At 38.2% G+C, this 23,106-nt stretch overlaps 1 protein-coding gene across 5 annotated transcripts in view; it reads right to left on the reverse strand.

The window, feature by feature from the left end:
* CRTC1 (CREB regulated transcription coactivator 1) overlaps positions 1 to 23,106 on the reverse strand; it is a 132,002-nt gene that overhangs the window by 15,803 nt on the left and 93,093 nt on the right. For 3 of the 5 annotated variants that reach the window (XM_075205179.1, XM_075205167.1, XM_075205161.1), the window contains 3 exons: positions 18,381 to 18,482; positions 4,455 to 4,478; positions 4,030 to 4,113 (listed from right to left, as the gene is read on the reverse strand). In XM_075205179.1, the coding sequence (XP_075061280.1) occupies positions 4,030 to 4,113; positions 4,455 to 4,478; positions 18,381 to 18,482 (210 nt within the window). The remainder of the gene's footprint in view (positions 1 to 4,029; positions 4,114 to 4,454; positions 4,479 to 18,380; positions 18,483 to 23,106) is intronic. The other 2 variants (XM_075205174.1, XM_075205186.1) reach the window with 2 other exon arrangements.

A 23,106-nucleotide genomic window follows, 5' to 3' on the forward strand; every position in this document is an offset into this window, starting at 1 on the left:
TCTGTGAGTGTATGTTAGGGAATTTAGACTGTAAGCTCCAATGGGGCAGGGACTTATGTGAATGAGTTCTCTGTACAGCGCTGCGGAATCAGTGGCGCTATAAAAATAATTGGTGATGATGATGATAGAAGGCAAGTACAGACTACAGAAAGTGGGGAGGGGTGCAGGAAGAGGGCTACAGAAAAACAAGGGGGCAGAAAGAGAGGGCTACAGAAAAACGAGAGGGGCAGAAAGAGGGCTACAGAAAAACGAGGGGGACAGAAAGACAGGGTTACAGAAAAATGAGGGGGGCAGAGAGGGCTACAGAAAAATCAGGGGGCAGAAAGAGAGGGCTACACAAAAATGAGAGGGGCAAAAAGAGAGGGCTACACAAAAATGAGGGGGCAGAAAGAGGTAAGTTCTGGCACATTTTTTCTTACAAAAAAAGCACTGATTGTATTACTCAATTAATGTGCATCATATATATTGATAGCCCCCATCAGTGCTGTCAGGCAGAAGTGCTAACCACTAAGCCTCCGTACTGCCTAGCAGCTTATTATCTCTGGCTGTAAATCGGTCTGTATTTTCATCATGTTAAAAATCGGGATGGCAATTGGTAAAGTGGTGGTTTGTTAAACTGTGGTTCTCTGCCTTTTAACTGGCAGTTTGGCCTTTAGTAAATATGGCTGTTTTAAAACAGCTGAAAAATGCCCTTTATTAAATCTAAACCTAAGCGTAGTGACTTTCAAAGTGAATTCCACTTTAGAAAAGAGGGAAAGCACTACATTGCCATGGTGACAATTGTTGCAATCAACACAGCCTGTTGAGCAGTTTTTTTTTTGCACATATAAGACTACTTCAATTTATAAAATATACTAAAAATACAATCAATATGGTATCATTTTGATTATAGACACATTTCATCTTAACAAAACATCTTCAAATAGTCAATCTAGCTTCTTACCCAGGTAGAGAGAGATACAACAAATGAAAACAGATTCTATTAGAAAGTGGCATATGTAAGGGAATTCAATTTTAAGACAGCATCAAAATGTATTTGTAAATAAGTGAATACAATCAATCCTAATCACATAAACACAGATGGAACATACTGAAAGCTGTATATAAAGACCAATTTCCTTTCTTCCATCGATAAAAATACAAAGACTGGTGTCTTGCTGTAGTGCAGAGAGTGAAGCAGAGGAAAAATTAAATTTTTAACTTAAAATGAAATTCTATTGCTTTTGGCTGTACCTTATAGTTGATCAGTATAAAATAAAAGCATAAATGTTGGCGACAGCTCATAATGTAGAAAACCAGCATGATCACCAACCCTAGAAAAAATGCTTCTGTGTACCCACCGAAATGCGAATTGGGGAGTGACTTTGGCCTATGCACTGTTCCTACTCATTTTTGTGCAGTGGAGTGCAAAGAGAAGGCTCTAGTCACATCTTACATATCCACATTTAAAAACAATTGATGTAAAGTGACCTGGGGGTAAATGTATCAATCTGCGGGTTCTTCAACACCCGCGTGTTCAGCCTCTTCCGCGATTAAATTTCAAGCGGCGCTGCATTGTAAAGGGAAGTTAACCCTTTACAATGCAGCGCCGCTTGAAATTTAATCGTGGAAGAGGCTGAACACGCGGGTGTTGAAGAACCCGCAGATTGATACATTTACCCCCTGATATCAATATATCTATTGTGTTTTCACATGCATATTGACTAATGCATTATACACTATATCTACTGAAAATTAGGAACTAATCGACCCACAGAATTGGGCTTCTATTGAAAACACTATGACATGGAGAAAGAAAACCACTTAGCTGTCCTCTGCCAGAGTTATATGTTGTGGATGTTGCAATGTTTACATATGAATGAAGAATATAGTTTATATGCGTGCAGACATATCTCTTCTTATGTCCCAAGCAATTGGCTAGTAGCATTAGTATAGTTAATATGTACGTGCAAACCAAAGCAAATACCTCTCAGCTTGTATGTGACCAGCTTACATGAGTAATGTTAGTATGAGACCGGCTCTTCTATATACTTCTTAATTAAGTATGTAACACACTTTCGGTCAGCTATTAGGAATCCACACAGGAGATCAGTCTTTAACAATATTTGTAATTTCTCATAATAGGATTTTCTCAAAGGTGAAAAAATAGTGATTTACAACTATAAATAGGTGCATACCTACTTTGATTAACTGACAAAACGAGCAACAGTATTGCCTCTATATTTATATCACCACATATCTACCAACATAGTAAATACTGTAAGAAAATATCAACTCCATGTGTTACAATAAATTATAATACACGTGGGCTGGGATATCTAATACACAGCTCACACTACCATGTCTCAATAGAAGATTTTTTTTTATATAAATCTGTTCGTCCCATAGCAAGCCTTTCAGGGTTTAAGAATATAGATCTAAATAAAGCAGGCCAAATATGCTTTTAACTGTCAATATACATTATATATGCACATATTTTTCCACAACTAAGTATATTAATCTATTCTGCTGCAGACATAGTGCTCTTGTTCCTTGGTTCTCTCATCTATATAGTACCTCATGCATTTACCATAAGAGCTACAATACTGTGCTCGTGATATTCTTCATCTTATTTTCTGAAGTCCCAATCCTCACAGCACATATGTATTTTTATCTATTAAGACCAAATTTATTAAACACCATATTCAAATATGTATTCCTTTCAATAAGTATATAGATTGATATATCAGAGAGAACACTATTGTTTTTAAATACTGATGTTATTTTTTTTTACAATATATATTGATTTGTTTTAAGAAATGTTTAGCCAATGCCATGTGTTGATCATTTTGTCATTAACAGTTAAGAGACAGATATAGGCTCATGAAGTGTTACATAACACAGAGCTGACAGGGAGAGCTTTTTGGTGAATGTATACCAGGGAAGGCAGGTTTACTTCTGAACCACAAAGAAAGTGTCTGTAGTATGTCAAATGATAAAGAAACTTTTAGAAATACCTTATGTATTTTTTTACGTTTTTTGCAATATCAGCAATAATTTTAAACCTGGGGAATGTATTATTAAGGAGCAATAGTTTATAGCTAAAACTTACAAATCCCCTCTTAATAAATGCTTACACTTGTGAGTTTTCATAGGAAAAAATAAAACAAAGACAAAGTTTAAAAAAAGTAACTCCAACACTTACTAAACTGCAAAAAAAAATGATATGATAAAAAAATCCCAAATAAAACATTAAAGCTTCCTATGTACTTATTATGATCAGTACACAGGCCCAAAAAATGTGAAACCCATCATATAAATGTAAAGATATTGATCAAACACAGTCAAGTTTAACCATGGTAAAAAAACAAAAACAAAACCTATGTAAGAAAAATGAACAAAATCTCCCCGCTGTGATCTGGCAGTCTACTAGAGTCCCTTTGTTAAATCTACTAAGATCAGATGCATAGTCAAATTTGACAACTCCTGTATTGGAAATAGTTCAAAGCTGTTCCCTTGTATCCAATTGGTGGAAAATGCCAAACAAATACATTGGAAATGGATCAAAAACATTTTCCACCGATTCCACAGGTATCTGAAGAAGCAACATTTATAATGTTTCTTTAAATTTTCCAAACCTGGAAACTGGGACTGAGAAGGTGACATGAATAAACATCAGGTCACATGAGAACCAAAAGGTGCCTCGTCTTTTTCTTTTTATTGGACTCTTTCATAAACATTCTTAAATGGTTAGGGGGAAAACTGTGTAATATGTTCAATTTAAGTTTGTATTTTAACCTGAAAAGCCAGTATTCTTTCAGAAAAATATTCACTTACTAGTATATAATATACAGGATTTTTAAAGATCCCATTACACATGGGCAAAATTTCCTGGGAGTGGCAGCGGATTCTATATTTTGTGATATATGTTGTTTCTAACAGGACACTTACGCATTTATTAATATTAACTCCAAAAGGAGGAATAAAAAAGTTTTCGATTTCACTTTTTTGCTCATTTAGTTTAGTCATATTAAAAATTTTTCAACATACCTGGTGAGATAAAGCATTAGTCTGTCGTGTAGTCATCTGCTGGTCATAATAAGAGTCTCCAAACACGCTGCCTAAGATTGAATGCTAAAGAGAAAAAACAAAGCAAAACAAGTTTAAAAATAAATAAATAAATATATATTTATATATTGAAGTGGTACGCTAAAGAGACCACTATGTTTACAGGAACTAAAATTGTCTTTTAACATGACACACAGTTGCACTTGAGATTAGATGATTATACTTTGACATCTTCAAATCCGTAGGTCTCACAGTAAATTAATATCACCAAACACAGAACATACAGCAACAAACTGTCTTAAAAATTAAAGTGAGCACCACACAAGAAAAATCCTTCCCAGCTGCTGCTTTGTTCCCTTTTCAGAATGCAGTATATAGATCAGACAATCAAGTGGTTTTATATTTACCCATTCACAATCAGGTCCTTTTTGCTGAAAAAAATTGGGTACTGTAGGTCAATATAAAGATTCAAAAGAGGACAGAATATACAGTTGTTATGCAAGTCCAAACCAAAGAAAGAAAATAAATGCCACAGTAAGGAAACAAGATTCAGCTTTAAACAATATTGCCGATAATCAGGCTGATCTGCCAGTTGACAACTACAGATTGTCAATCAAGTTCTTACCACACAAAAATCAAATTAAATATTAGAATATAAAAACCTCAGTTCACATCTAGGTCAGGTAATAAATCACAGGACTGTGCTAAAGTAAACACTGAAGCATTAGTATTGTACTCTGCGCATTCTATTAATCTTTGATAGAAAACTGGAGTACAGCAAAAAAAAAAAAAAAAGAGAATACTCAATGAAACTCTTGGGCATTTGCATCACTTGGTATAAAAAACCTAATACAGCTTTTGAATAAAATGTCCTGTTCAATAGCACATAATGAACACCAACAAAAAACACATGAAGACAGTTTAAAACATTTACATACACACAACAACACTTTTCTGTCAGTTTTTTCTATTTGATCTTAACAGTCCTTTGCAAGAATTAAGTCACATTTCAGGTACAGTGTTCAGACATAAGCAGTGTGCAACAAATAACAAAACCACTTTAAATAAAAACCTATTTTCTCTTAATTAAAACAAAAACTACTAATGGCAAACATTGTTTATCGGATGTATTGCCTGTGATATAAGGTCATTTGTAAATATAACAGACTATATTATGGGGGAAAAAACCTGGACAACCCAGCTTTTCCCCACATTACCCTCCTCCACTCCTTATTAAATTGTTTTCAACTGTAGGTGAAGGCACATGCTGATTGCGTTCATAACGTTAAATGATCCCAGTTTTCCCAATTTCCTTTATGACTGTTTTCCATTTTAGATACCATACTATCATAATTTATATACAGAACAGCAACAACATTACCACCTGCTTAACACTGTGAAGGTTCCCCTCATGCTGCCAAAACAGCTCTGACCCGTCGAGGCATGGACCTCTGAAGGTGCCCTGTGGTATTTGGCATCAAGACGTAAGAAGCAGATACTTTAAGTCCTGTACGTTGTGAGGTGGGGCCTCCATGGCTTGGACTTGTTTTTCCAGCAAATCCCACAGATGCTCTTTCAGACTGAGAACTGTGAAATTTGGAAGCCAATTCAACAGCTTGAACTCTTTGTCATGTTCCTCAAACCATTCTTGTACAATTTTTGCAGTGTGGCAATGCACATTATCCTGCTGAAAGAGGCCACTGCCATCAGGGAATACCCTTGCCATGAAGGGGTGTATTTGGTCTGCAACAATGTTTAGGTAGGCGATATGTGCCAAAGTAACATCCACATGAATGCCAGGACCCAAAGTTTCCCAGCAGGACATTGCCCAGAGTATCACACTGCATCTGCCAGCGTGACCAGTGGGTCATGATGTAGTGCAACCAGTAGGCCGGAAAAATTGCACTTTTTTTTTTTTTAATTAACGTGTCCCCTCCACTGGGGGTTGCAAGTCATTTTTCAATACAGAATCAGCAAATAAGTAAAGCTCAACATCTTTGAATGATGGCTGAAAGGGTGAGTCCGTGCAAGGACTAATCACAAGCTACAATATATTGCAACCTGTGATTGGTTCTCCCAACGGAAGATAACCCCTTTTTTTCCCAAAAGAACATATCTGTAAAAATATACAAATGAGATGGTTTTAAATAAGATGCAATTATCAACTGATTTGGCCATCTATATCTTAAGTTGGAAACATACTACAGAAAACTTCTTCCGATGCATGCAGAATTATGTGCATACATCTACATGATTTACCTTGAGATCTGTGATTTTCATCTCTCATAACCATCTCCTGAAAAGATTGTGACTCTGCACACTCTATAGAAATCTGCCCAAAGTCATGAGTGCATACACACTTCCAAATTTGCCCGACATTGTTCCATCGTTGAGAGGGATTTTTAGTAATTGTATAAAATCAAACGATGCGATGTGCTTTGGTACGATAAAACATGACCGTGGGAGCATACGCACTAATGAGATATCGGACCTAACAGTCGTTTATTGTGCGATTGGCACAATGGGTTTAAAAACCTGTATGCGCATTCTTCAAGTCCAATCACATCAAATAATCCCCATAAACAGTTTGCCTTGTATTCAATATAAATCTATGCAAGATAAGCAAAGAACAATAAAATAATCCAGTATGTGATTGCTTCCTAGGGATGTCTTCTGAAAATAGGTCTTTTGTAACTATACACAGTGCTGGCTCACATTTCAGCAAAAGAATCTGATTTCAATAGAGCATGAGTGTTTTCACTCAATTACAAGAAATGAAAAGGTTCTTGACACTTTCTGGGATCCGTTTATTATTGATTACCTGATTTGTTTTACTATTCTGCTAACAGTGTAGCAATAATACTATGTTACTAATACACTTATCTAACATTTCCTTTTTAACATAGCTATAAATGCTTTACAAACGCAACATTTTAAGGAGGAGATTTAATTCTAAAAAAAATCCGTCAAAGGTGCCTGGAACAGCCGAGAGACACTGCACGTGGATTTTTTTCACAGAAACATTCCTCATTTTTGCTCGCACCTCTGCTGAGCTGATATTTTTACAGTATAAACAGTTAAAATGCGCAGCCAATTGAACTCCCCCCTAGATCACCATATTTTAAAACCGTGAGACATTTCTTTGCATTGTTCGTACATAGGAGTTGTTGCATGTAAGGATATGGGTGGTATCAGATTTTAGGTGGTGACTACTGCTCTTTTACAGCTAAAAAAAGGTGAAATCTTCATAAAGGGAAAATTGCTCTCAGGGCGACACATGAGAGAGAAAAGGAATCACTTCAATTTCTCATGAAACTACTTTGGCTCACAAAATGTTACATGGAAAGGAAAAAAAACTAGAAGGATTTTTGAGGTCTTATTCATAACAGTATTTATAAGCCCACTAGAAAGACTGAAAAGTTGTGGCACAAAAATAACAAATGTGATGTGCAACACTAAGGCAAAAACACTTTTAGTCTCCAAAAATCTTAACTCAGCCAATGACCACTCTGGATTACTCAGAAAGTTAGTGTAAAAATGTTCTATGGTCAAATGTGTGATAAGCAGATCTTTTGGTATTGTCCTGCTTTGTACAGAGTGATAAAAAGGTAATAACAGATGGACGAGAGAAATCCTTATTTAAGGATTTAAAGACACAGTACAGAATAAGCAGATAACCATTCAGCCACAGAACCCAAATTACAAATGTCATTTTCTAAAAGAACTTTTAATATAGTGTAGTGTTACAGTTATTCTTAATAATTTCCCTTTATTCCGTGCCATCATTATATGTATATGTAGTAAAACAAGTTAGCAAAGGGTGGTCCTGGAAATCCTTAGAAAATAGTTTGGATAGTCAGTAGTTAAGGTCTACATACAGTTTCTGAATGATAAAAGATCAAACTGTGTTTTTTGTTTAAGGTTTGGTGACACTTTAAGCCCTCTTAATTTCCTTTTGTATGTATCCAAAGGAAATATTCAGAGATTAAAGGTATAAAACTATGCTTATATCAGGGGAATTTTAGGAAACTTAAGTTACTAGTTCTCAAATCAACCAATAAGTGGTGTTTACTAATCACTAACCAATGAACAAATATAATTCCATAATTTACAGGTTCAAAACGAACATGAAATCATAAAATGAATACAATGGTATTGGCCAATCAAATTAGAAAAGGCTAATGACTACCATGCAATAAGTTATCAGTAAATGAAAGAAAAATTTTGTTCAATCAAAAACAATTAGGCGAGATTATGAATAATTATATATTATAGGCTCAGTGTGTTTCTAATTGACAAATCATATGTTCCAAATTACAGAACTTTATTAGTAATAAATCACAAATATGCATATAGATAACTTATTGAATGTACATTGTCACGAACGCCCAGTCTGTCTCAGATACAGCACCTTAGTCACTTAGCAATGAATACACCTTTTCTGCCACTACAAAGAATTTACTATGGTGTCCTTACGTTCACCAAAACCACTTATTAATATTTCACACTTTAATCCCATACACTTGATAGACCCCCTCATGAAAATGCACTCTAACGTCTAAAGCAGAAGATTTTAAACCCTTCTTACAGGCTCATCACCTCCAACCTTACGAATTACATTTTCAGTTAGGCCAGACTGATTCCCAAAATGACACCGAGCTTTGCAAAGCGAGTTATGGATGTCCTGAAATGTTTGTCATGTGAAATGTTCACAGGGCCTGAGTTCTCACCTCTGCTCGTTCTGGTTGGCTGGTCAGGTCCACATCCTCTGCATACAAAATACTCCTCGGGAGATGCTAATCTATCCTTGGATCTGGCTAATTTCAAAGGATTATTGACACTTGCATAGGTTCAGACTCAAGTAATTTAGCAAAGCATACGCTGAGATTACATTACAAGGTTACATACAATATACATTGTCATACCTGAATATTATGGGAAAATAACAATAGTACATAAACGCCACACCTCCCCCTAAACCTAGGGTACGGAGAACTGTGACCTGTCACTTTCTCCCCTGCCCATTCATCACTTCTGCCCCTTGGTGCGAGAGGCCATCTGCGTTTCCATGTTCTGCACCCTTCCGGTGCTGAATGGCAAAGTTATATTGCTGCAAAATTAAACTCCATCTTAACAGCTTACCATTATACCCAAAAACTCAATTTAGCCAGCTTAGAGGATTATGGTCTGTAATAATGGTGAAATCCCATCCATACAGGTAGAGCTGTAGCTTTTGCAGTGCCCATACGATAGCTAGGCACTCTCGTTCAATGGTAGCATACGCCACCTCCCGGGGGAGTAGTTTTGTACTTAAGAAAATGATAGGGTGCCCCTCCCGATGCGCTGCCACCTTGCTAAGGACAGCTCCTAGTCCATAGTTAGACGCGTCAGTCTGTACTATAAACCTCTGTCTGAAATCTGGGGCCTGTAGCAGAGGGGACTAGGTCAGAGCAGATTTCAGAGCTGTAAATACATTTTCACAATCCTCTGTCCAATTAACCACCTGTGGTAATTTCTTTTTTGTTAAGTCAGTCAGCGGTTTGTCTAGAGTGCTATAATGGAGCACGAACTTTCGATAAGCCGTACCTAAGAAAGACAAGACCTGTTTTTTCGTGGTAGGGCTAGCCCACACAGTGAAAGCCTCTACCTTGCCTGGATCTGGGTGGAAGGTACCTCCCCTAAGTACTGCACTTCACGCATGCCAAGCTGGCATTTCTCTGGCTTGATAGTCAGACCTGCCTCAGTAATTCGGCCTAACACGCTATTCAGGTGGATCAGGTGGTCCTTTCATGTCTGGCTGAACACTGCAATGTCATCCAGGTAGGCAAGTGCATGTCCCTCCTGGCCTTCTAGCAGGTCATTGACCAAGCGCTGGAAGGGTATTTTTCATTCCAAAGGGCATGACCAAAAACTCAAACAGCCCAAATGGGGTGATAAATGCGGGGAGCTCATGTGCCTCGGGTGACAATGGGATCTGCCAGTACGCTCTACTGAGATCCATGATAGTGATGTAGTGTGTCTGGGCAAGCTGATCTAGTAGTTCATCTATCCTAGGCATAGGATAAACATCAAACACTTAGCCAAGAATAAAGAAAATACAACACAATAAAAAATCAGATGTATTCAATACATATCACAGTGATCCATAAACATGGTAAAATAATGGCATCTTTAAACAGAATGCATATAATAAATTGGTTGTAACTCTAGATGAGTGTCCAACAATTCCTAATTATTTTACCATGTTTATGGATCACCGTGATATGTATTGAATACATCTGATTTTTTATTGTGTTGTATATACTTTATTCTTGGCCAAGAAATTCTTTTATATGTATGTATTATTTGATTTTGATTCAAGTGATATCAGTTTATCACCTTTTCTGTACACACTTATGTGCATTAGCTAGACCAATAAAATATACTTTGTATATAGAGACTTAACACTGTCTCTTTTTTGAAATTGCTGCATTTGACACCGATATCCCCACAGAGTAATACTAGCTATAGAATTAGTGCCAGAGAATCAAGTTGCTTTATTTCTATTGGGAACCCCACCCCGGAGAAGATATAGTTATAAGGGCATCTGCTACTTTGTCTGAGCGAATGGAGGAGAGTACCTAGTAGCATAATCCACTACAGTCAGAATGTACTTTTTCCCTGAGCTACTGGGAGTGGCTAGAGGACCCACAATATCCACAGCAACCTGTTCAAAAGGTTCTGATATAATGGGCAGAGGAATGAGAGGTGCCCTCCCCACATCACCAGACTTCCCATCCACCTGGCTCGCATGGCATGAGCGACAGAACTTTACTTTGTCATTCAGTATGCCAGGCCAGTAAAAATTATGTACCAAACAAGCGTTAGTTCTGGCAACACCCAAATGTCCTGCTAGGGGTAACTCATGGGCTACTTTCAGCAACCCTTCCCTATAGGTTTGGAATACAACTAGCTGCTTGTCAGCAATTACATCTGGATGCATACTCGTGATATTTTTCTCTCTGTACAAAAGGTAATTTTACCAAAAAAAAATCTATTTTCTTCACCTTCAAGAGAGGACTGACCCTCCCCCTCACTGTCGATAAACTGGGATCAGTGTTTTGTTCTGCTTTGAAAGTGTCACTTCTGAGCTTGTCAGTCTTGCACACATGAGGTCACTCATTCACATCAATGCCTGAATCTGCAGCTTCTACAGTGAGGGAGGGAGGTGGAGGGGGAATAGAGTCTAGTGAACTTCCCTCCATACTTGCAAGGATTAATGCACAGCTCCTCTGTGCTGCTCTCCGGGTCACTATTGCTAATACATTTGATACATTTTCACACTTTTACATGTGCCCAATTCTGTCGGCGACTCAATCGATCTGACTACCTAAAACATTAGCAGACATGGTATCACATTTAGGCACAATCTCACTGTCACGGGCACTAGGAGTCTCGACCCAAGTTCTGCCAATAGTTGTCTTACTCAGTGGTTGGTCTTCTCCAGGGACCCCCGCAAGAGGGTATGGATTTAGCGGCTTCCGCTGCGCAGGTCGCGGCCCTCTGCAGAGTATGGCAGGATCAACGGACATTCTATTAAGGGAGACGGTCTGCGGATAGAGCAGACTAGGTAATAGGAGATGCTCAGCAGGTTGCAGGTTATTACGACCAGAGTAGTGGAGATGATCTGTGGGTAACAGATGAGGAAAGAGGAGGTGCTGAGATGCCCTGCGGGTTGCAGGTTATTACTACCGAAGAAGTGGGGATGATCTGCGGATAGTAGGTGAGATGAGAGGAGATGCTGAGATGCTCTTCGTTTGCAGGTATTACCACCGGAGAAGTGGAGATGATCTACGGATAGCAGGTGAGATGAGAGGGGATGCTGAGAGGCTCTGCGGTTGCAGGTATTACCACAGGAGTAGTGGAGATGATCCGCGTATAACAGGTGAGGTAACTGGAGATGCTGAGATGAACTGCGGTTGCAGATATTACCACCGAGGTGGAGGAGAGATTACCCGGACAGCAGGTGATGTAACAGGAGACGATGACATGAGCTGCGGTTTGCAGGTATTACCACCGAAGTGGAGTAGAGGTTATCCGGACAGCAGGTGAGGTAACAGGAGACGCTGAGATGAACTGCGATTTGTAGATAAACCACCGAAGTGGAGGAGAGGTATCCGGACAGTAGGTGAAGTAACAGGAGACGCTGAGAAGCTCTGCAGGAAACAGTAACCAGGAGGAGAGTAAACCACAGTTGCCTCAGCAGAGTGAGGACCAAGAACAGGCACTGGAGGTGCCTTATATAGAAGGAGGCTGACAGAGGGCCAATGAGGAGTGAGGAAAGTTTTTAAAGCTCCTTCCGGTCTGCACATGCGCAGAACCATACCTAAGATGGCGGATGGCCGTGGCGCTGCACAGATGCCGGCAGAGGGGTGAGTGAACCGGGTCTAGGTTTAGAGGAAGCAGAGACCCGGCGAGTGACACTCACACATTTTGCCCTGATCAAATTCACAAACTAGGGGATTTAAAGTGTTAGTCTCTCCAACAAGACCATTACCTTCAAACACATTGGCACATAATCCCTCCCTCTGCATCACAGGTACCTGCAAATCTGCATAAGTATTTTCAGCTGCACATGAAATTTCATTACATATTTTTGCACTCATGTTATGCTCGTCAGCAGAATCCATCTGGGAAAGAATAGGGTTAGTTTGCACCAGTGCATCACAAATGACATCACTTTCATTTATTTAAGCAGCATGCATCCTTCCCAAATCAGTTCCCAACAGTACTGTGGAAAGCAGATTGTCAAGTACCCCACCCAATGTCTCATATTCCTCTGCCAGATCCCCAATCTAGGTAAACTCTGGCTAGGGGTACTGCAGAGTGCAGGCCCCCCACTCCTCTCACAGCAATAGTTTTCACGGGAATAATGTTTTCTTCGCTCACTAGAGCTGGATGTACAAGTCAGGTCTGTGCCAGATTCTAACAAGCCAAGTGCGACTTGGTGTCTTACCTTAACCGCTTGTAGACTGTCTCTGGGGAGGCTTCCCTGCTGGGCCCTCCACAGGATAAGGTGTTGTTTTCATCTTTTTGGGACAATTGACACTGATGTGCCCCACTTCATCACACGTAAAAAACCAGTTGCCAAAACAAGTTTTCTCCCCCATGCCCCAAAAGGTGCAGCAACAGCTGGTTTGGTTGACGGTGAGCTCAGGGGTTATCCTCCAGGTTACCTCTCTTTCCACATAGTTTATATTGGCGCTCCCCAACTCTTCTTCAGTATAGGAGCCCTGTTAGCTGTGTGCTTGTCGGCCAGGCTAGCAGCAGGTTGCGATGTCTTAGGGTCACGATCCATAACCCATTCCCTCACCTCAGCTGGGCACAGTGTGTGGAACTGCCCCTTGAGAATAAGATCATTTAGCTTATCATAGTCCAGTACCTGTAATCACTCAATCCATTGATGCATCATGGTTGAAAATTTAAAAACAGTCCAGTATAGGTATCAGAGGGACTGCGTCTTGAGTCTCTGAACTTCTGTTGATAAGCCTCAGGAGATGTTGAAATGACGTAAGAAGGCTTTCTTAATTGCAGTATAATCGCCGTCCAGTTCCTGGGGAAAGTCTGCAAACGCTTCCAGAGCTTTCCCTCTCAGTCCAGGGGTTAAATAGCTGGCCCACTCACTGGGGTGCAGCTCAAACTGTCAGCAAGTCCTTTCAAATCCCCTCAGGAACGTATCAAGGTCGCAGTCTTTTTCCAACACGGGGAATTGGTCGTGCCTGGGTTTTTACCTACCAGGACCACTGTCCGCCGACGGGCTGCTGAGCCTGGCAAGCTTAAGCTGGTGTTCCAATTGTCGTTCGGAAGCCTCCTTGTCCACAGCAGCGCAGTGGTCGGCAAAGAAAATAAAACAAGAAGGAGGAGAGGGAGGAACTATATGTGTAGTATGTCCTTTAAATTTTTGTAAGCCTTGTGCTTAATCTCCGGTCAATTAGGTTGCTGATTCTCTCTAGAATCACACACCACTAATTCACTTAAGCTCTTATGATAAAAGGAAAAATATTAACAATCCCACCAAGTTGCCAACCGGTTTGTCACGAACGCCCAGCCTGTCCCAGATACAGCAATCTGAACAGCTGGCCGTGACTGGTGTCACCTTAGTCACGTAGCAATGAATATACCTTTTCTGCCACTACAAAGAATTTACTATGGTGTCCTTACGTTCACCAAAACCACTTATTAATGTTTCACACTTAAATCACATACACATGTAGCATGAGCCTCACTGGGCTTCGTAACTTCACAAAGAATCACGTGGAATACTCTAGATTAAATGTATTTTAATCAGAAAAATGTTTCCAAGGCTTAGTTAAAAAAAGTTACTAACAAGACATACAATAAGTTGCACAAACAAGTTTCATAAATAAAATAGGAAATCATCCTGAGTCACTTACTTACTAGTTAAAACTTGGTGGGTGTGAGGGAACACAATGGAGAAATATGGGACATTTCAGTCTTGATAGACCCCTCATGAAAATGCACTCTAACGTCTAAAGCAGAAGATTTTAAACCCTTCTTACAGGCTCATCACCTCCCACCTTAGGAATTACATTTTCAATTAGGTCAGATTGATTCCCAATATGACACCGAACTTTCTGAAGTGAGTTATGAATATCCTGAGATTTGGAATGTTCACAGGGACTGAGTTCTCACCTCTGCTCGTTCTGCTCGGCTGGTCAGGCCCACACCCTCTGCATACAAAAAACTCCTCAGAAATGCTAATCAATCCCTGGATCTGGCTAATTTCAAAATATTATTGACACTTTCATAGGTTCAGACACTGTCATATCTGAATATTAAGGGAAAATAACAATAGTACATAATCGTCACATACATCATAATTAAAACATTCAAAGTCCACAAATATAAAGAATATAAATTTACAAGGTATATTATAGACAGTGAGCCTTGTTCTAATATAGCAAAATATTGCTCACCAAATACAGTATATGAAAAAGCTTAAATTCTTAGCAAGTATGAAATGGAGAATTCTTATACATATTCTCTAATCATAACATTAGAGAAATAAAGAGTGAGGAGCCTAGAGTACCAAGCTTAACTTCCGGAATAGTCACATGGTGACTGTCGCACTAGACCCATCAAAGATTTATAACAGGAATCCCGAAAACATATATTAGTTGCTTCCTAAATATAATACATATATGAGAAATTGATTTGCTAGAAATATATATCTGTATATGTTAATTACTGAACAAATTTAAAAACATTCAACTCATTGACAACCTCTTAAAAATAACCACCAATGCGATTCAAGTGGGTGTATATAGGACAAGCTAAACTGAGGCTCCGATTCTCAGACTGATAAAAATATATACAGAGTGGAGTGCTTGGACTATAACCACCCTTCGTAAAATGTACACCAATAAACTATAATAAACTGGATATGTTAAAATCAGACCAATCAAAGATTTAAAAATAAAAGGCCTTGATATATAAATGTAAAGAAATATACTATAAGAATTCTCCTGCTCAATTTAAATATTATTCACATGATCAATGCAATCTTATTATATATAACATTCATTGTAACATTAATATGCATACATAAATGTAATATACAAAATACAGCATGCAAAATATACAAAATACAGCCGGACTTATGCCATCTGTCAGGGGACACAACAAGCCAATCAATGCAGGGAGCCAGGAGAGGAGGAGCCGCACTGGTACTAGGCATTTACATTGAGAGTGTGGTGCAAAAATGGAAGCAGGGGACGGGATTATTAAGCAGTGTCGACCCTGTTTTCACTGTGGTCTGTCCAGGAGCACTAAAATTGTTGCTGTACAAAAAGTAGTTAACCTACAGAAAGTTGAATTTTGTAAGGAGGCTTAATATCAATATCATAATAAATAGATCCTGTGGCATATCAACCATGTGCAGGGTGAGAAAGGGCCCATGTGTAAATTGAGTTATTACAGGATCTATTTTCTATGATATTGTTACAAAGCCTGCATGAAAAATTCAACTTTCTGCAGGTTACCTACTTTTTGTCTCTATGTATAAATCATCTATTTCAGAGCTCTCCAGTAAACCTATTCATGCAAAATAATAGCTTGGATGTGAAAAAGAGGTGTATGATATCACATGAAATTGATTATAATACTACAGGTGGGAGTGGCCAGAGTCTCAAAAATATGACAGAGCAGGCAGACACAATTCACTATGTTTGCTTCTAGCCTGAAGGGAGCGTTGACAAAACCAGTCTAGTACAATGCTTTACCATGTGCTATGCGCAATTAAGCAAACACAAAAAAAGGGGGTTAATGTACCTTTTACCATAGACTAAAATAATGGCCACTGTCGTTGCTTGGATCACATTGAATGCAGTATCCTGTCTGGTGCAGTTTTACTATTGCTATAGATAGACGTCTCAGACTCGCAACCAACATATGCAAGTCACAAAAAAAAAAAAGTTCATATAGTGTTCTGTAGCCCTTTAATGACTATGACTCTCACATATTAAGTACCAATTATAGCAGATAAAGGCCAAAAAGCCCAAATGCAAGCATAGTATTTCAGTTATGCTTGTTGTGGGATAACTAACAAAGCCTATGTTTTAGAACATACAGGTCCTCAAGTTTGTACTGAAAATTTATGTCAACAAAAATGCAACTGCGTTTTTCAACAATAGAAGAAAAAAAAAAAATAGCAAACAACACTCCCAGTAGCTTTTTCAAAATGCCTTACAATAAATTAGGATGCAACAGGTCACTTTGCTGGACATACTTATTTGTTTTAGGTATTATTCAGTTTACGAATATATAGATATGTAATCTTACATGTTCATTCATTTCATCCTCATCATTTATTTATATAGCTCCAACATATTCCATAGCGCTTTACAATTGGGGACAAACATAGTAAACTAATAAACAAACTAGGTAAAACAGACATTCATTTGAAATTAAAGTGTGTAGCCAACCAATTTTGCAAGTAAAGTCATATAACTTTTAAAAGGATAAATCCACCTATTGTATGGGAAATTTTTAAAAGTAACCCCACACCACTTTGCTCCCACTCAGCAGAACTTTGAGGTTCTCTCTTCTGTATGTTGTTGAGTCCTTGAAGAACTCTGGCACACACAAAGGAAGGGGGCAGAAATGGAGCAGGACGCAACAAAATTCTGCTGATCCTGCCACCTGTCATAAAGCTTCGGCCCACAGAGGCAATAATTCCAGCACAAAAACGATTAGGTCTGGGACATCAAACTGCTGATCCATACTCATGTGATGACAATGACAGGAGGTGGCGCTTACAGTGATCCGCTATGGAATGCTCCAAATTGGGTCCTTCATTGTGGGAGGGGGGTTCCCACAAAGCACAGAAAGTGGCACTCCACAGTTCAGATGGGATTCAGTTAATGGTGTGGCAAGGAGGATGAGGATTACTTATTAAAATGTCCAACCCGAAGAGTTAAAATTATCCTCTAATAAATAACTATGCTGACCATAATACATTTTGCACAAGTTGCACTAATGTTTGAAAACAAAAAGTAAATACCAACCAAAAAGTATTGAACAAAAGTTACATAATTGTCTTGCTAGTCACAGTACACATGTATAGACAACCACGTAAAGTCACTTACAAACCCAGGTTTATACCAAGTATTTGGTCCTCTATTGCTGGTCATATGGCATGAGATATCTATTTGGACTATTCCTTCTCTACTAACAACCCAGACATATGTGGTATTCAACCTTGAATATCAACAGTGCTTATGTGGTAAATTCAGAAATTTGCAGTAAGTCAGTGGACATGTACTATATAAACTGAAAACTTGAACACACACACAAAAAAAAAAAAATACAAAAAGAGCAAATTAAATTGTTTAGTCGACCTAAAAAATAGATGGTCAACCATACCGAACATACTGACTCCACACTAGAAGTTTCTGCTACAAATAATTTCTTCATGCAATGCTGTAAAAATATATTCCCCTTTTCATCTTCATAATCTTGAGATCTTAAGTTACATATACTTTGAGCACAACTGCATGCGAGAGTCAAGATTATGTAAAAAAAAGAAAAAAAAAATGTTTTAAATCTTTTAAGACAGAATTTGGGTAGCTCTCCCAAAGGACTGCTTGAAGACCATTAATTTATCACAGTAACTACAGGCACCATCTACAAAACTCACAATCTAATTATGATACTACGCAACACAATGGGACATCAGAGTATCATGACGCACATGACAGGTACAGTGATAGACCATGGGGCAGCAATGGTAATACTGAAAGCCTACAACAAAATCAAGGCACAGATTCCCTTACTTGAGGGGAGCTGCCTGGAGAGAAGCCTTGATTGGAGACAGGAGAAGTGGGAGACTGGTTGGCTGGGGACCCAGCATTACTGCGGTACTGTTGGAGAGAGGCCTACAGAACAACACAGAATTAAATTCCACTGGCAATTCAGAATTTGTGTTTGCAGATGTCCACTGGGAATGTCCTTTCCTGTGATAACCAATTATATACATACGCGCAAGTGTGTGTGATTTACTTAAAGGGATTTAGGGGTAATTGTTTTGATTACATTTACATGTGTGAAAGATGTTCCCATTGACTATAGCAAGTATACGACTATACATATGCAATATATCAAACATTCTTAAATCGGTAAATTAATGTATTATATAGCCAACAGGTGTCATCTACTACTGCACATGAAAACATCAGCCATCTGTTTTATATAGACAGCAACTTAAACAATGACATCTGTACACTAAAGGAATACACTGCATTATAAAAAATAAAATAAAAAAAAAACCTGACAAACCATAAAATTACATTATTTCTAATACTGTATTCCACAGCATATCTAAAATTGATTATGCCACCTTGTTAAAAAACAGATTGTTTTGCTTTTTTAATTTAACGTAATACATAATATTTTACACAATTCTTTATAGTGATCACTATTAAAACATATGTATGTATATACATTTTTATTTTGTGAATGGAAAACTGTTCAGGTACAATACATTGCTTGTCACTTGTTAGAATTGGAAAATTATTTCTGGCTGCTGCCTACATCTTTTGCAGATTACATAATTCAAAATAACAATGGTGGAAGCTTTCATGGACGTTTTAAAAGGTTGATTTGTCCAATCATCTAGTTGAAGCCATTTAACAAAATGTTTCTCAGAATATATTATAATGTTTCAGTGATGTGGCCATTTACAATGGCAAAGTTTTCTCTGTGTGTGAATACATTTATTTCACTATGCTACCAAAAGGAAGCCAGTGTGGAATGTACTGGAATACACAAAGCAGTTAAACAGGATTCTGGGTTTAAAAGACACAAAAATTGGAGGAGCTTCACGATTGATCTGCTCCAGTCTACTCAAAGAGATTGAGGTCTGTATCAATGAATACAGAATAAAGAACATTGTCATGCTGTTATAAGAACAGCTCCTGCACATTTTTTTTCAAATTTTATTCTAATCCTCCATGATAAATTATATATTGCTGTTCATATTTAGTGGTTAACGTATTATACAAACATATAACCTTGTGTCACCATTGATTTTTAGCACACTATTCATGCCTTCAATACAGCACCATTAGTTTCTCCAGGTTTCATCATTTAACGCACCACTGATTTATGTGAAAAGGAGCCATTTATTTGCTGCTCCAAGGAAAGAATGCAGATAACACAGTTTAAATTTTTTAAGAACATATACAATGTTTTTGCTGCTTATTAAATTCATTCACCCATTTAAGTTAAGATAGTAGCTGCTAACCCCTGGTACCTTTAGAGCAGGCCTGTCCAACCTGCGGCCCTGCAGGTGTTGTGAAACTACAAGTCCCAGCATGCAATTCCAGCTATCAACTGGTTGTCTACCGGCAAAGCATTTTGGGGCTTGTAGTTTCACAACACCTGGAGGGCCGCAGGTTGGACAGGTCTGCTTTAGAGCCTTCACAAGAAATGATCATGCCCACAAAGTAGTAATTTTAGTATGCAAAAAGATTAAAAAGCAAAAGGTCACTACCTTCCGAAAAAAATATTTAATTTTATTTCCACTTTAAATCATACTTGCCTACTTTTGGAAAGTTGTATCCGTGAGAGGGGCGTACCTAGAGGGCGGGAGGGGGTGGGGTGGGGCCAAATGCGGCATTTTGGCCCCGCCACAAATATGATGGTTTGTTGCGGGGGTGGGGCCAAAATAACGTGATTCACCTCAAATAGCGTCTTTTTAACCGCGTTATTGCGGGATGCGGGAGACTTGCCAGGAGTCCATGAGACTGACCCGAAGTATGCTTTAAATGTGTTTAAATTTTGTTCCCAAAATTACCAATTTGGGGAATAGTGCCCTTAAAGTAAAGTTCACTTACTTTCAAATTCTACATTTTCTTTTTAAACATAATCCAGTTTTCCCATTCATCTTATTAGTTGACAATGTTAAATATTTTTTTTTCCTTAAAAAACTTGTTGCTGTGCTTAAATTCCATGTAAAATGGAATGCTTGCCCCCAAATGGGCTCATAGACTTACAATTTAATCACATATATGGGTGGTCAAATGGGACAGAGTCAACTGTTTCAGGATTGAACCGAGTGGCCTGTTAGTGTGAATGACTTCACACAGAATCAGATAGTGGTTATATGCTGGATGGATTTAAAAGCATGGATTAATTTATAATCTTGGGCATCATTCTCGTTCTGAGGCCATATAAATGATATTGCAGCATGTGGCCAGCTTTAACCTTCAGGCCATCATTTAAATCTTCAGCAGCTAAACATAAAGTGTTAAACAACAATGTGTTATCCGTTTTCTGAGCTAAACTCCTGCATAGAAAATCAAATTCCAGAAAGAATTTTGTAAACAACCCTTTTCCCACGTCACAAAAGATCATAACATTGCAGAACATACAATCAAGACAGTTTTAGATTTAACTGACAGCAACTTGCACCCTGTGTGGGTTCAAAGTGACCACAAATCACAATCAACATTCACTGTGAACGTTCAAAAGTCCATCATGACTGGCAAAATTGTATTTGGATGAGGACTTATATTCTGCACTAGTTTTACCACATGGAATTTAGACATCTTTCTTAAGTGCCAACTAGCCGGACTGGCTTTTTTAACACATTTTTCATCCTGGAGGCAACAACAGATATACTTGGAAAATAGTATGTTATGGGAACTGTTTCCATAAAGTGAAAACATTAATTTAGAAAAATCCTTTATTATTCAACCTGGCTAGTGTCTATTCAGCTCCAGATCTACAGCTATTGGTTAATATTAGAATTGAAAACTTCATTTTAGAAACACTCCACCTGGCCATGATGGTACACTTTGGGACAACTATGGCTAATCATTCCAAAAGCACTAAGTATGGTAAAACATTGATAAAAAGACAGAGCATATTTTGGCACGTTTTGGCTTGTCACATTCCAACATCAATGTCAGAAACACAAACTGTGCATCTTTTTTTCCAAAGACTTTATATTGTCAGGTAATACATTCAGCTTGCTTATACATCCTGGCAAAGCAAAAACAAATGTACCCAAAATGTAAACATGGGCATTATATCGCCCACTTCTTGCTTTCGTTAGTATAGGGTATTATTTACTGGTGATCACCACACAATAACTAAGTGGGCACCTCGTTTGAACCTCTAGGTGCCAGAATGGGCTAGATATATGGATTACAAAACCCCTCCATGGGCTCCATAGTGTATTCTGAAGTCTAGTAGGCAATGATGGACAACAGGTGGTCTGCTTCGCTTTCAATTGTGGCTCCCAGCTCCTTCCTGAATTTTGTTTCTTTAGATTGGCTTCTTATAGCTTGCAACATTTGTTTAAAATGACTGATGTTATTACAGATAGATGTTCCTCTTTGACTAAATGTATTGTTTTAACTTATTATTGAGAGTAATGGTAATGTATGGCCCTTTTGAAGGTTAGAGGGCTGCACCATGGGGCCCCTGAAGTGTTTCAGGTTGCCCATCACTGGTGTTACAACTACGACTAATGGGCCAAATCATTTGAAAGAGTGTATTCTCCCAGTCTAGACGTAGGAGATCTGTGCTCTTCTCTCCCATACCTGGACTTCTTAATTATTTCTGTAGTGTAGTGGTCAAACATGACCATCAAACATTATCTATTAAGGGGCACATTATTTGAAAGATGGGATTGTCCTCTTTCAAATAAGACATTGCATTTTTAGCACCCTTCCCCCCATCCTCTGGCTTTTCATAATTTTTAGGCAGTAGGTGATGACAAGCACGTGATGGTGCAATGATGTCATTAAGCCCCACCAACTTACCTGTTCACCACAGTCAGGGGACAGACAAGTATACTTTTAAATTATTTAATTACTCCCTGTGTGCCAAGTACTATGTACACTAAAAACTTTATAGTTGTATTTCTGGAGTTAAGGAGCTAATTTTTGCAGTAAAATCTGATGGCATTTAAGAATTATTTTTTTTGACCAAGTCACATAAGCGGTAAAAGTTTTCTTTAAATTGGTGATTGAATAAAAATATTAAGTCATATTTACAAAGAGTGTGGGTAAATTTGATGGAGAAGCAATAAGGTAAAAGATAATCCACTAAGGGGTCTATTTATAACCCTTTGGATTTTCTAACAGTTAACTATAATTTCTTATAAATTAACAGACCTTCTAATTTAACAAAATTGTTCAGCCGGGACAGCAGCTTGCAATCACTTTACTTCCAGGTTCTGACCTGGCTTTACACTGCACATTAAGCCTTGCATGCTCAGAATACAATTAGAGATGAAAATCCATGTCTTTCATACAGATTAGTCCTAATAAAGTTGACATTTTTTATCAGAGTTGAAACAGCAGCTTTGAACTGCTTCCTATTTATAGACTGCATAAAAGGCTAAAGTATTTAAATTAAACATTTAAAAGAAATTCAACATAACCATTATGCAGGACTGGAAATGCAGGATTTGTCCTGTATTTTTTTTGAGACATTACTGGCGTTGCTCTTTGGGTGCATGAGTGGAATATTCCATCACGCATCATTAGT

This window comes from Mixophyes fleayi, chromosome 1 (genome assembly GCF_038048845.1).
Source record: "Mixophyes fleayi isolate aMixFle1 chromosome 1, aMixFle1.hap1, whole genome shotgun sequence".
In the NCBI taxonomy this organism is placed as follows: Eukaryota; Metazoa; Chordata; class Amphibia; order Anura; family Limnodynastidae; genus Mixophyes; species Mixophyes fleayi.